This window comes from Salmo salar, chromosome 13 (assembly GCF_965601325.2).
Source record: "Salmo salar chromosome 13, fSalSal1, whole genome shotgun sequence".
NCBI classification, from domain to species: domain Eukaryota; kingdom Metazoa; phylum Chordata; class Actinopteri; order Salmoniformes; family Salmonidae; genus Salmo; species Salmo salar.
In genome coordinates, this window is record NC_138303.1 from 37,469,646 (window position 1) to 37,486,731 (window position 17,086).

The following is a 17,086-nucleotide window of genomic DNA, read 5'->3' on the forward strand; positions in this document are numbered from 1 at the left end:
GAGCCTATCCCGTCACACATGTTGTGGGTCGTCTTTGGACAAGGATCACCACAAGTGCCTGATGAGTTCAGTAACATTCCTGATAAAACCAGAGAAGGTAGACATCAGACGTACTGTATCTAACAGGGAGATGTGTGTAATCACATTGACTTGACCCCAGCTGGAATCTAACAGAGCTTTATCTTCTGTCATTCATTATGAAACTGTCTTAACCTATGGTGCTGCAACCACAAGCTCCAACACGTCTCTGGATTACATGGTTCTCTGCATTCCGTGTCTGTTTACCATGATCAATATTGTGGAAACCACCTCCATAATTAATTCATACACATAAAAGCATTTGTGGTTTTGTACTAGAGGCCATGAGGTGGTACAGTAATCCACTGGTCTGAATACAAGTGGGCAGAGATGAAACAAGATGAGGCTGAGAAAGTGTTTGTTGTTGTGTGATCATTTGATGGCGTATGCATACTGTTTTTTCCAGAGCTATTAGTAAGTGCCCTTCCTAGACTGCATGTCTTGTGTGTTCTGGAGCTAACAGCAGGACAGGTTTTTGCTAGTTGAATATTTATAATTGTGCATAAAAAAAAGGAATCAATGGTTCAAATGTACCATTGCCGCTGTTCCTTTGTCCGGGCCTGTCCAAAAATGTCCACCTTGAAGCTATTTTCAGAGCCAAGAGCTAGCATGTGAATCCACATTTCTAAATAATATCACATACTGGCACCTGCGTCATATCTGAACTGGGATACAGGTTGACATCTAAACCATAAGTTATACACCGATAATGTTTGTCTTCCAGGCCTCTTTGCCTGTTCATATAAGAATTGGCCAACCTAAACATATTGTAAATACAATGTCTTTGCTGTCATAATGTCAAAGTCAGTTGTCAATTGAGTATCTCATCTTGGGTATCAAGCTCTTCCATGCTGAAATCCACCGTATTATACATACTTAATCATTGGGCAAAGAAAGGTAAGCTCAGGGATGCAGTTACCTTGGATACACAGTAGGCCTTTGTTTCCAAGTCAAAGTACTATTTGTTCAGTACTTTTTACCAAATTGACTGTACCCATCATTTGGGTTACAAAAGCAGTTCAGAGTAGCGATCCACTTATCCTTGCTTTTGTATACTGCCATCTTCTGGTTTGGCAATATATTCCATCCAGAACAACTTTTAGAGGTACTCAACTATTTGAGGTCTGGTCACAAAGTTCGTAGGTGGCAAAGGTCCAGAGGAATATTGTAATTTATCATCATAGTAACCCCCACCGAGCAACCTATGGAACCCAAACTGTTGAAAACCTGCTTGTTGGCAGATAAAAATGGTCATTTCTATAGCCAAATTCCTGCAATTCTACACATTTTGCCATGTCTTGTGTGTGTTCATATGATACCTGAGTATGTTCATATGATACCCATTTTGCCCAGGGTCGAGGCCCCTGGGCACAATATCTGGCCTTGATAACTACAACCTAACTTACCTACCAGACTGGAATCAGCTCCTTGATAACTACAACCTAACTTACTAGCAGACTGGAATCAGCTCCTCGATAAAGTGGAATTTTCTGACAGGTTATAAATAGCTCTCTGAAGGTCTACCAGTGAATGCCAGAGGAAGACTGCCATTACAATACCACATTCTGAAATTGCACCGTGTGCATTCTACTATTATAACTCAACAGCAGTAAGTTGAACTGGACTGAGTTCCTAAAAAGATGGGACCCGTATTGACCCCGTATCACAGTCTACCAGTTAAGTATGGTTATTACAGGCTGATTGTGTCACCCTAACAATTTCTAATACCAACATTTAAACAATTAAAAACAGTAAGCAAAAATAAATAACTTGCTATTTAATTAAATCTGATTCAAAATGTGGACATCTTAAAAAACTAACAAACATTTTCTTCAAAACTACAGCATACTATAAAATTCAGCACACAAAATATAACTTTCTGTTAATGTACACTATATTTCAAATTCCAGATGGTTACAAATAACGATTTAAGCTTAACAGATCTGAACACAAGGTTAACTTTAAATATGTACATGCCAATGCCATCAGTCTGTGTGGAAAAGAAATAACATAAAAGCACTAGTATTGTTACAGTAGTTTAAGAGCAACCCTTGGCTACAGTTATGCTACTTCGTCAGACCACTCATCAATGCCTTTGAACCAACAATCAATGCAAATATTCGCTCTGAACAGCACACCATTCAAACATTTGTGACTTAACTTTACTTATTGCTAAAAAATATATATATATATAAAAAACAAAGTAAATGTAATGGATACCAGTTTCTAAAAGATAAAAATAAAAGCACAACGCAACAAGCTCAAAATATTACAATTCATGTCAAAGTGTTGGATTTCACACATCTCAATCAATTTGTTAAAATATATTTAAAGATGGAATCCGGAGTAGCGGGAAACAGCACCACTGGCTGAGGAGCAGTAAAGCATTGCAGTACATATAGTGCTCTTCAATCGCGCATGCAATGACATCCGAGAGGGGAAAAAACTGTTTGTTATTTGCAGTAACTTCTTTGTTGTAATATCTCAAACGGATGTGGCTGTGTCGCCATGAAGGATTCCAGCTTTAAAATAATTTCAATGAATACATTGACTAGAAAATGTGAATAGGGTGTAGAGCTACACACTAAGTTATGATAGAAAAGCCAAAAACACTGGTGACACACTACCTATATTTACCTTAAACTAACAAACTACTGTAGAATAAACTTATTTTACACAGATACACCCAAACAATGGCAGGTGTAAGAACCTTATACGGCCTCTAAAATAAATCAGTTTCCTTCCATGAAAACATCCACGACTAGGTCATCCCTGAGAACAAGATTTGGTTCAGTATGAAGTGCATCCGAGACGTGTTCTGTAAAGGATTACAACCCCTCAACAAAAAAATTACATCACCTTTTTACTTCGTCAAAGATCAGATTTACAATAGGAAAAGTTCAAGACAAATTGAGTTGAAGACATGATCACTGATACCAGTCAGTAAAATATCTAGGATTGTTTTATAGAACTACTTGCAACAAGAGATGCTCTCAAATTTTCGCAGTCTCAAACCTCATTTTAATATGATTGTATTAGTTTTCTTTCCATTTTGTGTGGAGTAGCCCTATCAACAAGAGTGAATGAATGACTCAAGAACTAATACCTTTTACGATGCAGAATTAAGATAGATAGGCATGGCTCCTTAGATTCTTCATTACTGGAATCTAAAATTCAAACAAATCAAAACAGACTACACTAAAATATACGGGTCGTTCGATGAAATGAGTGCCTTTTGCATCCCTTTGATATTTTAAGTAGAAACTGTGCACAAAAGCAGGTGAGCTGGTTCGACTCTTTTTGGCAATTTTCTAGAGTTTTGTGGTGGAAAACTATACGGGTTGAGCATAACATGTCAACCCTGTTACCCATAGACACACTAGAAATGTTAACAATTTCATTTTTTTGGGGTGAAGCTTGCATTCAAATTGCCCCTCCCTGTTGCACAAGACAAGCTTCCATTCTCCCTGTTAAGAGGGATTTTATGGCTGATTTAAGATGAGTAAAGTAACAGGGTTGACGATTTTGTCACTTAACAGGCACCTGCTATAGTCCAAAAAAAAAATCTCGAAATGGGAAAACATGTTGTTTTTTAACATGTGCTCTTTATGACAGAATGTTAAAGGTGAAACAAAGTGTTTTTTTCACCAAGTTAAAGTACTCAAAAAGGTGGACTGACCAATAGGTCAAAACATGGTGTCTGCTTTTTTAATTTACCCTGATTTTAAAAAGGCAATGAGTAACTTAGAATGTATTAATAATAATTTTGCTTTTGTGCATAATAAGAAAAAAGGAAACTGGGAAAAATGAACAATCTTAGCACTCGTCCTGTTCTTCGCCCACCTCAATAGCCTCCTCATCATCTTGGTCTCGAACCTCGCGACCTCGTGATTCATCCACCTCTCCGTACGCGTCCTCATCCTCTCTGGCCTCCTGGCTGCTGTCATCAGACCCTGGAGAATGGAAATGATCAGATCTTTTATAATGGGTTTCCCACTTTGAGCAAATGGAGTGATTGGCACGGGATATAAACAGGGGATTAACAATGGATTATGGTGAATGTTGAGAAGGAGTAGGAATATAATTATGTCGTACAATTGGTCAACTGTTGATTTTAGTTCCCCCTGCAATAAAATGTACGTGAAGGGTAAAAACAGTGAGTGGTGGATTGAAGTATCAGGTAACCAAAATGTATAAACAAAGCACACCTTAACCCAGTAAACAAAAAAATAACTTCCAATGACTGTACAAATACCCCTTATTTAATGTATGAACAGTCTTTGGTTCTACTGGATTTTGCAGAAAATTGGCAGATCAGTGTGAATAAGCTGCTGAGTTTGCATGTAAAAATCAGTATTCCTGAACCATTGAAATAAGTAGACTTTCATCCAAACAATGATTTCATGTTCTGAACTGAGCTGCAAAGCTGACCAGCAGATCCAACAAACTTCTACATTCTATGTGGTTCTCGTATAACATTGCTGCTTGTGGAAAATGTCTTACCGTCTGTCACCATCCTCCTGTGGGCTTTTTCATCTGATTCTGAGGACATATTCGCTGTCTATTCAGTCTCACCTGCTTACTAATTCAGGGACATTTGCTACACACTTATACACATTTCTCAGGAGGTAAACCAGCAGACAGTGTGACCCTAAAGCACTGGAATCAGGTCCATTAGTCTTCTCTAACCTGCATCTTGGCCCCCATGCACCTCGTCCTCATCTTCATCATCCTCTTCCCTGCTATGACCTCGTCCAGGCTTAGCCTGCTCTTCAGCCTGGTCTTCGTCATCATCCGAGTCGGAGATCACCACACAATCATCCCTGTTGCTGTTTCCAGCTGGCTTGGGCCCACTGGTGCTGTTGGAACCGGATGTTGTGATCAGAGATGTTAACAGCGAGAGAGTAGCTCTACAAAAAGCTGGTACTGGAGTGAAAAGTGCTTTTATCAGCCCAGTAATTGCGCAACAAATAACAATTCTAAATGCAATCGCCTGTTAAAAACCATTTATCACCACCACGATTAAAAATAGCCACTTATTTCTCAATCTCAACTCGTAATTAAAGTGTGCCTCATTCGCCATTCGAGTGCATATAAAGTAAACGGTAGGCAGCCTGTCAGCGCATCACCCACCACTTTGCAATATGAGCTTGATGCAGTATAATTGTTTGAAACCTGAAAATGTTACTTTACTTCAAATAATGAGGCATGTCTTGATTTGCTTCAAAGTAGCCTTGCCAAAATCCATCCATAGAAACATGGAGGCAATTCTTTTAAGACTTCCTCATGCCATTAACCAACATTTCTCTCCTGTTCTATTGGTTTTCAAATCAACTTTCTTTCGTTGTCCAGAAGCCAAAGGCACCATCCCAGTCATATTAGCAACCCATCATAGTTGTTGCTGTTAGATTCCCCCTCTTCCATGTTTCTAACAGAGATGTTCATCTCCGTCACATATGGAACCACTCACATCAGGTCTGCTGTTTAGAACTGTGTTTTACATTCTGGTGAAAGTTTGAAAATTGGGTTTTATTGGCTGCTTCATTACAGGAAGTACATGTTCAATAATAGGCTATAGCCTTTGACGAAGATGACAGGTTTGCTATTTTGCCTGTTTCCATTAAGCTCTTAATGAAAAATGCCTGTTCCTTGTATGCATCTAGCCCAGTGGTATGCATGCATAGTATTTTCTGTTGGTCAGTAATTTCACTGTTTGGAAAAAATGTAACAGTTTGTTGACCAGATAATGGGGATCGGTTAGTCGGCAGCAAAATTGACTGAAATTTGCATCCCTAGTTGTGATAGTTAAGACAATCAAGAGACCTGTCACGTCCTGTTTTTTAAATTTGTATACACAAAATGCTTTCTAATAAAAGTGTTTGGTATTATTTTAGGCTACATTACGGCACATATTAAAGTGGTAATAGCATGGTAATAGTATCATGGAGATGGAACAGTCCTTATTGAACTTAGTTCCACAAGAGGTTTTGCTGGGCAGCTTACCTGCCATTCTGCCTGGGTTCCCACAGTGGAGTCAGGTAGTATCTCAGAGGGTTTCTGAAAAGGTCATCCTTCAATATCTATAGATTCACACAAAAGAAACAGAACAGTGTGTTGGAATAGTGCAGTAACGTTAAGAGTTATAGAGCCTTAAATAATGGCAGTCGTGTGGTCACCAGTGGAACTGTGCAATGTTCAATGGGCGGCAAATAGCCTAGCGGCTAAGAGCGTTGGGCCAGTAACCGAAAGGTTGCTGGTTGGAATCCCTGAGCCGACTAAGTGAAAAATCTGTTGACTAAAATGTTGAATGTGTGTGCTGGCTTACTTCATGCATGTCAGACTGTGCACCAGTTCGCAACCTGTGCCAAGCAGTGAGCATGCCGTTACCTGTGCTATATCGTCCCGGCCAGGGCTGGTGTGGTCGCTGAACCAGCTGAAGAAGGTCTGGTAGATGCCACGTCCCGATCTCCTGGGTTCACTGTGGAGCGTCAGGTTCTGCCCGCGGTACCACAGGATGGGGTCGGAGAAAGACACGGGAGATCCTGTAAGAGGACATGTAACAGGGGAAGGATATTGTCATTACTGGCCTCATTTACACCTAAAACCAGATTACACCTCTGCGTAGACACGGGAGTCTTGTCCTGTCAATATTTTCCCCGTACTGTCCGGATCCCACAACAGTTCCATGACCCCGACAACTTTCCTGTCCCGACATAAAATTACTCCAGTCGCGTGTTCATTTTAACATGCAGAAATAACTTCCTCCGTTAGCTGCTCGTCTGTAGGTCCCCCCCACTCCCTGCTGCGTGTGTGTTTTCATAGCAATGGCCCCTCACAAGACACGAGAGCTGTTCGCTCGCTGGTAGCTACTTTCCATTGCCTGCCCAGCTGATATTGTTTTTTTGCCATCTATAAATAAGGACAAACCACCTGGTACCGACAACCTGGATGGTCAATTGCTGAGGTTGGTAGCAGAATACATTGTGAATCCTGACACATCTTCAATTTAAGCCTAGAAGACAGTGTGTGCCATGGAACAAGGCAAAGATAATGTCACTAGCCAAAAATAGCAGAGCACCCTTTAATGATTCAAACAGCCGACCAATCAAACTTTGGAGAAAAAAAAAAAAATGGTGTTTGATCAAATAAAGTTATTTTACAGAAAACAAGTTAACAGACTTTCAGCATGCTTATAGCGAAGGGCACTACATGCTCGGCACTGATACAAATGACTGATTATTGGCTGAAAGAAATTGATAGAAGATTGAAGGAGCTGTTTTGTTAAGACTCCATGCAGCTTTTGATGTCATTGATCATAACCTATTGCTGAACATTTTTTGGTGTTATGGATTTTCATCCTCTGCCTTATTATGATTTGAGAGTTACCCCACGAATAGAACAGAGGGTTTTTGTTAATGGAAGCCTCTCTCATGCAAATTCAGTGTACCGCACTGCAGCCGGCTAGGGCAGTGGTGTAAAGTACTTAAGTAGTACTTTAAAGTGTTTTTACTTAAGTCGTTTTTTGGGGAATCTGTACTTTACTATTTATATATTTTTGACAACTTTTACTTTACTACATTCCTAAAGAAAATAATATATGTTTTACGCCTAACATTTTCCCTGACACCCAAAAGTACTCGTTACACTTTGAATGCTAAGCAGGACAGGAAAATTGTCTAATTCTCACACTTAGTCATCCCTACTGCCTCTGATCTGGCAGACTCAAAACACAAATGCTTCGTTTGTAAATTAAATTAAATCTGAATGTTGAACTGTGCCCCTGGCTATCTGTACATTTAAAAAAAACAAGAAAAGTGTGTCTGGTTTACTTAATATAAGACATTTTAAATTATATATATACTTAAGTACATTTAAAACCAAATACTTTTACTGAGGTAGTATTTTACTGGGTGCATCACTTTTACTGGAGTTATTTTCTTTTAAAAAGGCATCTTTACGTCTACTCAAGTATGAAACTGGTCTAGGGCCATTACTGTTTTCTGTTTTTACAAATGACCTTCCACTGACCTCGAATAAAGCCTGTGTGCCTATGTATGCTGACGAGCTAACATATACACCAGCAACAGTAAAATAAAGAACTGAGACACTTAACAGAACTCCAGTCAGGTTTAGAATGGGTAACTAGCAATAGGCTGGTGCTAAATATCACAAACTAAAAGCATAATATTTGGGACAAATCACTCATTCAAACCTCATTGAGATCTATTATTGAATAATGTGGCTATTGAGCAAGTTGAGGAGACTAAACTACTGGGTGTAACCCTAGATAGCAAGCTGTCATGGTCAAAACATATAGATTCAAATGGTTGCTAAAATGGGACGAGGTCTGTCCATAGGGCGTTGCTCTGCCTTCTTGACATCTCAGTCGACCAGACAGGTCGTACTGGCCCTAGTTTCGTCAAACCTGGCCTACTGTGTAATTCAAAGGAAATGTGCGTCAGAAGACATTGATGATTTGCAGTTGGTCCAGTACAATGCAGCACATATTGCACTTAGATGTACATGGACTGAAAGTGTAGGTAACATGCATATCAGTCTCGCCTGGCTCAAAGTTGAGGAGAGTGACTGCATCACTATTGTTCTCGTTTCAGTAAACTAGGCATGTGTCGCAAGTCACTACTTCACAGGAGAGCCATTTGAACGTTAAGTTTTTATATTTATCAAAATGCATTTTTTTGTAGAAATGCCTTCTGGAACATGTGAATTTTCATGTGCCTTACATTTGTATGCCATCTGTAAATACAAATATATATTTTAAGGATGAGCCTAGTTGATTTAGCCACAGAAAAAGGCAGCAACCTTGCCGCTAGCCATGATTGGCTGAGATGAGTGGGCTGGACAAGCCGAGAGAGGAGTTTGGATTGGTCTGCCATGTAGCACGCTTTTGTCTATTTGAGCTGCTCAGTATGTTTTTTTTTTTTTTTAAATTGACCTTAATTTAATTAGGCAAGTCAGTTAAGAACAAATTCTTATTTTCAATGACGGCCTAGGAACAGTGGGTTAACTGCCTTGTTCAGGGGCAGAATAACAGATTTTTACCTTTGCTAGTTAGCATTAAACTTACCTTATATGTGTAGGCAATCCTGTCTAACACAGCTTTTTTTTTTTTAAAGATATCGCATAGCAGAACAGCATTAGAGTTTCTCTCCACTTCCTGGAGGACCAAGTTTTGAAATCAGTGGAATTAGAGCATGTTAGCTAAGGAGATGGAGAGATGGAGAACACACCTGTCTCCGGATTACAAACTAAGGGGAATCATGGCATCCGCGAGAGAGAGGGGGAAGAATCCATCGATGTATACGGGTAAGATGGTCTAGCTAGCTACATTTTCAGATATTACACATTCCAAATTTTGTCAAAGTAATTTTCATTTCAAATTAAAGTGTACTGTTAGCTAGCTAGCTAACGTTAGCTGGCTGGCTATCTAACAATACATGTATGATCTGTGTAGTAATATTATTCGTGTCTCAGAGCCTTTGCTTTGCTAGTTATAGCCTAATGTTAGCCAGCTAACAATTAACCTGGTTGGTTAGCTACCTGCAGATTCATGCAGGGTAGTAACTAGAGGTCGACCGATTTAATTAGGGACGATTTCAAGTTTTCATAACAAAATCGGTAATCTACTTTTTGGACGCCGATTACATTGCAATCCACGAGGAAACTGCGTGGTTGGCTGACCACCTGTTACGCGAGTGCAGCATCAAAAGGACCTTGTGGCTGCAAGGAGCCACGGTAAGTTGCTAGCTAGCATTAAACTTATCTTATAAAAAAAATCTTCACATAATCACTAGTTAACTACACATGGTTGATGATATTACAAGGTTAACTAGCTTGTCCTGCATTGCATATAATCAATGCGGAGCCTGTTAACCTGTTAGGGCTAGGGGGCAGTATTGACACGGCTGGATAAAAAACGTACCCGATTTAATCTGGTTACTACTCCTGCCCAGTAACTAGAATATGCATATAATTATTGGCTTTGGATAGAAAACACTCCAAAGTTTCTAAAACTGTTTGAATGGTGTCTGTGAGTATAACAGAACTCAAATGGCAGGTCAAAACCTGAGAAGATTCTGTACAGGAAGTACCCTGTCTGACCATTTCTTGGCCTTCTTTGCCATCTCTATCCATTACAAAGGATCTCTGCTGTTACGTGACACTTCCTACGGCTGCCATAGGCTCTCAGAAGGCGGCAAAAAGCTGAATCGTGGCTTTGCAGGCTCTGGCTGAAAAAAAGTAGCGCGTTTGGGTAGTGGCTGATTACAGTACTGTGAGACTCAGGCTCGTGCCCGCGTCGACCGAAAGCTTTGTTTTCTTTCCTCTGTTTACCTAAACGGAGATTCCAGGTCGGAATATTATCGCTTTTTTTACGAGAAAAATGGCATAAAAATGGATTTTAAACAGCGGTTGACATGCTTCGAAGTACGGTAATGGAATATTTAGAATTTTTTTGTCACGAATTGCGCCATGCTCGTAACCCTGATTTACCATTTCGCATAGTGTCTGGAACGCACAAACAAAACGCCGCTATTTGGATATAACGATGGATTATTTTGGACCAAACCAACATTTGTTATTGAAGTAGCAGTCCTGGGAGTGCATTCTGACGAAGACAACAAAGGTGATCAAACTTTTGTAATAGTAAATCTGAGTTTGGTCAGGGCTAAACTTGGTCGGTGTCTAAATGGCTAGCCGTGATGGCTGGGCTATCTACTGAGAATATTGCAAAATGTGCTTTCACCGAAAAGCTATTTTAAAATCGGACACCTCGATTGCACAAAGGAGTTCTGTATCTATAATTCTTAAAATAATTGTTATGTTTTTTGTGAACGTTTATCGTGAGTAATTTAGTAAATTGTTAGTAAATTCCCCGGAAGTTTGCGGGGGTATGCTAGTTCTGAACGTCACATGCTAATGTAAAAAGCTGGTTTTTGATATAAATATGAACTTGATTGAACAAAACATGCATGTATTGTATAACATAATGTCCTAGGATTGTCATCTGATGAAGATCATCAAAGGTTAGTGCTGCATTTAGCTGTCTTCTGGGTTTATGTGACATTATATGCTAGCTTGAAAAATGGGTGTCTGATTATTTCTGGCTGGGTACTCTGCTGACATAATCTAATGTTTTGCTTTCGTTGTAAAGCCTTTTTGAAATCGGACAGTGTGGTTAGATTAACGAGAGTCTTGTCTTTAAAATGCTGTAAAATAGTCATATGTTTGAGAAATTGAAGTAATAGCATTTCTAAGGTATTTGAAAAACGCGCCACGGGATTCAACTGGCTGTTGCGTAGGTGGGACGAATTCGTCCCGCCTAGCCCAGAGAGGTTAAATTATCGAATCACAGCCTACTTCAACGTCGCCAAACGGGTGATGATTTAACAAAAGCAAATTCGTGAAAAAAAAGCACAAATGTACCCAACCATAAACATCAATGCCTTTCTTAAAATCAATACACAGAAGTATATATTTTTTAATCTGCATATTTAGTTAAAAGAAATTAATGTTAGCAGGAAATATTAACTAGGGTATATGCAAGTTTGGGCCACCTGGCCCGATGCGAACTGTGAACTAATGCCAGAATTGTACATAATTATGACATAACATTGAAGGTTGTGCAATGTAACAGCAATATTTAGACTTAGGGTTGCCACCCGTTCGATAAAATATGGAACGGTTCCATAATTCACTGAAAGAATAAACGTTTTGTTTTCGAAATGATAGTGTCCGGATTTTACCATATTAATGACCAAAAACTTGTATTGCTGTGTTTATTATATTATAATAAGTCTATGATTTGATTTAGCGATGGTAGGCAGCAGCAGGGTCCATGCATTCATTCAAACAGCACTTTAATGCGTTTGCCAGCAGCTCTTACCAATGGTTGATGCACAGCGCTGTTTATGACTTCACGCCTATCAACTCCCGAGATTAGGCTGGCAATACTATAGTGCCTATAAGAACATCCAATAGTCAAAGGTATATGAAATACAAATAGTATAGAGAGAAATAGTCGACGCATCATAATTCCTATAATAACTACAACCTAAAACGTCTTAACTGGGAATATTGAAGAACTGGGATTCTTGAACCACCAGCTTTCATATGTTCATGTTCTGAGCAAGGAACTTAAACGTTAGCTTTTTTACATGGCACATATTGCACTTTTACTTTCTTCTCCAACACTGTGTTTTTGCATTATTTAAACCTATTGAACATGTTTCATTATTTATTTGAGACTAAAAGGATTTTAATTATATATTAAGTTAAAATAAGAGTTCATTCAGTATTCTTGTAATTGTCATTATTACAAATACATATATAAAAGTTGTCTGATTAATCAGTATCTTATTTTTTTGGTCCTAAATCGATATCGAAAAAACATTATCGGTCGACCTCTAGTAGTAACGTCATGAATTGAGATTATGTTAATTGTTTAGCTAGCTAGATGTCTTAACAAAAGAAAGACTCCATTATGCAAGTATCCATTTCAATAGAATGTTCATGATGTCACCGCGACAGCTGTTGATAGACGTAGCTGGTAAATTCACTCTGGCTATCTACTCTGATTTCAAGCACTCATCTGAGTGTGCCAGAGAGCAGAATAACTGACTAATTTACGAACGCTCAACACCCGTTTAAATGGCCGGTGTCAGTAAACGTTGAAGAAAAAAAGCTGGATAACATAAAAACAGCATATCCAGCTCTCCAAGGGCAAGTAAAATGGTCAGTGAAAGCTATTTTTGCATTTGTCTGGAAGTAGCTAGTAAGCTAGCCAATGTTAGACAGTTAGGTTGGGTGCTTGACTGCTGTTTGCTGTTATCACACAAAGCACATCTCAACCCTTAAAGAGATGGGTGTGGCTAAAGCTTAAGAGGGTGTGAACGATGCTGAATGGGTGTAGACAAAGAGCTCTCCGGTAGGTGTACCAAAACATTCAAAAGGCCATTTTCTCACAAGTTAATTTACAAGTTTATCAACTTCCAAAGCAGAATTACTTTCCCATTGTTCCTCAACTGTAGTGTATGATACCATTTTCTAGCTCTGAGTCTATACTTTTATCCAAAGTAAAAAATACCATTTCAAATTTTGCTACACAAGACCGAATCGAGCCAGTCGGTCACAAATACCAAAGTTGTAATTTTTAAATAGTGAAGAACACATGTTACTCTAGTGAGGAGGGGTAGAGGGGAAAAACACTCAAAAGGATATATGTCCTCCTAAAACTGCTTACAACACAAAAATAACTTGTTTGTTCCTCAACTGTAAATAACTCCTGCACTGCCCGTCCCTGTGGACTATTGATCCTGTTCGGTCCTGTCACAAACTTGACCCCCATTCCTGCCAGAATCCCACAGTAGTCCTGTTCCCGTGTTAACCTGTCCAATGTCTAAATGTTGCATCCTAAAGTCTCTGTTGTTTAGAGATGGTGACTTAATTTGCCCTTATATTCAATTCCTGTGCCCCAGTCCAGTTGGGTCCGTTTACGTAAGCGAGGACAAGCAAGATAGATATCAAAACTGGATCTGTCACTCACCTCCCATTCCAAGGTGGAGCTCCTTCACTATGATGACGTTTTGGAAGTAAGGGTTCCGCCTGAAGTGGAACCCGATTCTGTAGCCAAGCTTGTTGTTTTTGAAGGATTCAATCTACGTAGGAGACAAAACATTTTAAATTCAGGGGAGCAATAGGTTATTTATTCTGAAGAATATAAAGATTCATTACATTTTCGCTGGGATTATTTAATTACTTCAAGGTTGGTCATGTAACTGAGAGCGTCTTCATCGGTTTCGTCGATGTGAGCAGAGAGATGAGGGTGGTTCAACAACTGTTGAGCTTTGAGTCAAGAGAAAAATAAAATGTGACATACCTACACACTCACCAACATATACAGTGTCTATGCACATAATTCACAGGCACATGAATTGGGATCATGAAGTAATTTGTTGTCATCTGGAAAAGTGTGTGTCACTGTGTGCATTTATAACAGTTTTCAAAAAGGATACTGCTGTGACCCAGAAGTCGGGGATGGCTTGTGTGATTGAGCTGCGCTGGTCCAGGTGCGGACGGCGCTGGCAGCTCATCTTCAGCTCTAACCGCTGGTGGAGCCAGGCACCTTTCTTCTCCAGAGTATCCAGCCTCATCTGTACCTGTGCCAGAAGGCCCAATGATTGTCGAATCTCTGGGGCCATCTTCACTGATACTATGGCGCACTCCCCATCATCGTCATTATCTGATGGGAATGAGGAACTCGACGTGGAGGATGATCCAGGTATTGAGTCGTCGTCCTCATCGGGCATGTCCTCAGCATCCTCCCTGTCAACTCCACGCAGTGAGGTAGAGCTGTCTGCTGCTGCTGCCTGCGTGTGAAGACCCCTTTCAGGTTTTGCCCGTTCCTTTGAGGACTCATGGTCACCACGCTTAACTTTGTGTCCCAGTCTCTCATGATGTACAACTTTTTTGGAGGAGCAGGACGTTTGTTTCGCCTCATCTGTAGTTGCTCTTGTGAAACTAGCAAGTGCCTTGGCGGCTGCTATTGCGGCCGAATCTGACTGGTCCAGTGAAGTTGAGGGTCGGCAATCTCCAGCACCAGCACTTTCCTCGGTGTCTACTTTCTTTGGATCGGGAGAGACTGGTGCACTCTCGGCGGCGTTGACATGTGCATCAGCGCCTAGTCCACTCTCGTCATTTCCATCATTCTTCTCTTCCTTGGCTGACACTTTATCGCCATCTTCCCCATTTTTGTTTCCATGAAAATTCGATGTTAATTCACTGGACACGTCGTCGCCCAATTTGGCTAACTTACTAGGAAGCGGGGCCTCACCAGCCTGTTCAGGGGACGGACATCGTTTCTTCAGTGCGGAGACTGCAGACTTTTTGCTGCAGCTCGTTTTTTCGCTCATTTTTTACAATTACCCTTAGCTTACTAGCTAAAGCAATACACCACAAATGAGTTAATGAGTTAGGGGGTAGTGGAATTGCTTGCTTAGATGTGACTGGCTAACTTGTTCGTTGCACAAATTACTAGCTTGTATTTCCTATAAACAGTTAGCAAGCTAGTTTGGCTAGCTACTTGCCCTCCTTTTCCGCGTAAATTTAGCTAGAGGCCTAAAGCGAGCTAGCTTACCTTGCGTGTGTTCTTCGTATCACAACACGGCCCCATTCTCTTAAAAGCTAGATATCCATTTAGCAATAGTTGTGCATAATAATAATAAAGTATTAACGTTATATTGAATGTATTGGTTTATAATTCCACATAGTCCTGAAATGGTTTATTTGTCCTTTCCCTCACTATTTCTTCGTCCGCGATATTTATTACATTCCGGGACAGGAAAACAATTCGCTGATTGGTTAGAGTACGCCGCGCCGAAAGCTTTCCCACCAATGATACAACGGGGGTAATGTTTACGTGTTTGAAGCCCACTGAGGTATAATAAGAAGACCAGTGCTATTCGGGATCTCCATACCATAACCTTTAACCATTTTAAATTTCAACTAGTCCCAAGGATGCTAGATAGCACGGACACCTGCCGAGTCCGGTTTTATATATATATATATATATATATATATTTTTTTTTTTTCTTAAACCCGTGTGCTTGGTTTGGTTATGTACTTTGCTAAATATGCATTTTGAATATATAATCCAACTTCCTTATGTTGAGGTATAATGTAAAAACTGGAGACTGCGATATTCTACTATTGTTTTCAAGGTAATCTACTCACGTTAGCATATGCCAATTCATGGCCCTTCTATAGACCAACATCACATGCGCACTAGCACTCAGTGCGCACAGGGAGCAGGGTTTCAACTAGTTACTATAGCCATAAAGTCAAAGTGGCAATATTATAAAAATGTATGAAAACAAAAACTAGGTTCTTGGTCTTAATTTAGCAGTATGGTTAAGGGTAGGATTAAGGTTATATTTAAAATCTAATTTTAAGGAGATAAATTGTAGAAATAGGCAGCACGTATTTGTGGCAACTAGGAAGCAGTGAGGTTGTTTTTATTTTAACCTTTATTTAACTAGGCAAGTCATTTAAGAACAAATTCTTATTTACAATGACCGCCTACTTGTAAAGCCCCACCCGGACAAACCCATCCCCTAACCCGGACGACGCTGGGCCAATTGTGCGCGGCCATATGGGACTCCCGATCACGGCCGGTTGTGATACAGCCCAGGATCGAACCCGGGTCAGTAGTGAAGCCTCTAGCACTGTGATGCAGTGCCTTAGACTGCTGCGCCACTCTGGGTCTAGTTACCTGGGGTCTAGTTGTCACTAGTAACGATAGGCAGACCCTGGCAGTATAGTAAAAATTTATGAAAACAAACATTATCTTATTGGTCTTAATTTAAGGTTAGCAGTGTGGTAAAGATTAGAGTCAAGGTTTAAAATCAGATTTTAAGAAGAGAAATAGGTGGGGTTTAGCCACAATTATGACTTGGTGGCTGTGGCAACTAGTGTAAACCAAGCAGCAGTGACATCATCATGTCATCCAAAAACATGGCAGACATTGGATGACTATAAAATGTTGTTTGATGCTCTCGAACCCAATCCATGTGTTCGAGAGCGTCAAAAGGACTGCAGGCGACTGCCGACTGACTGATCTACAAATCATCTTTCATCATATCACATTTCACTCATTATTGTTTGTAGATCAGTCAGTCAGTCAGTCACAATTTCCCCTTGATACATTGTGGTTTTGATCCTCTCGAACGCGGCCAATATCTTCCAATGGATGTTTTGTGCACTTAGGTGATGACTGGAGATTATTATTAGGAATTAAAAAATGTGACTTCTCTATGTGGCCATGTATGGAACTTGTCTTTCTGGGCTGGGGGTCAGTTAAACTCCAGTACCGACGCAAAACTGTAGGAGCAGTCAAAGCTGTACTTCTAGACCGGAACTCTGGAGATACAGTAACAAGGTAACATTCCATTTTAACTCCTCCACATTTTCTGGATTAGTTGAGCAGTGCAGAAGA

At 40.0% G+C, this 17,086-nt stretch overlaps 1 protein-coding gene across 2 annotated transcripts; it reads right to left on the reverse strand.

Annotated features, from left to right (window-relative positions):
* Positions 1-1,840: 1,840 nt before the first annotated feature.
* LOC106567245 (protein SET) lies at positions 1,841-15,473 on the reverse strand. 2 transcript variants are annotated; one of them, XM_014136305.3, is made up of 7 exons: positions 14,109-15,473; positions 13,853-13,930; positions 13,640-13,751; positions 6,466-6,620; positions 6,082-6,158; positions 4,768-4,937; positions 1,841-4,031 (listed from the first exon to the last, which is right to left on the reverse strand). In XM_014136305.3, the coding sequence occupies exons 1-7, from the start codon at positions 15,003-15,005 to the stop codon at positions 3,895-3,897; spliced, it is 1,626 nt and encodes a 541-aa protein (XP_013991780.1). In that variant the 5' UTR covers positions 15,006-15,473; the 3' UTR covers positions 1,841-3,894. The 2 variants fall into 2 exon arrangements, with proteins under 2 accessions (XP_013991780.1, XP_013991782.1); XM_014136307.3 differs by lacking the exon at positions 13,853-13,930 and having other exon boundaries at positions 15,230-15,471.
* Positions 15,474-17,086: the final 1,613 nt, after the last annotated feature.

Coding starts and splice junctions, on each gene's coding strand:
- LOC106567245 (XM_014136305.3), bottom strand. CDS start 15,005: ATGAGCGAAAAAACGAGCTGCAGCAAAAAGTCTGCAGTCTCCGCACTG. Junction 13,752..13,852: donor GTTACATGACCAACCTTGAA/GTAATTAAATAA, acceptor TCTCCTACGTAG/ATTGAATCCTTCAAAAACAA. Junction 6,621..13,639: donor GCTCCACCTTGGAATGGGAG/GTGAGTGACAGA, acceptor GTCCTCTTACAG/GATCTCCCGTGTCTTTCTCC.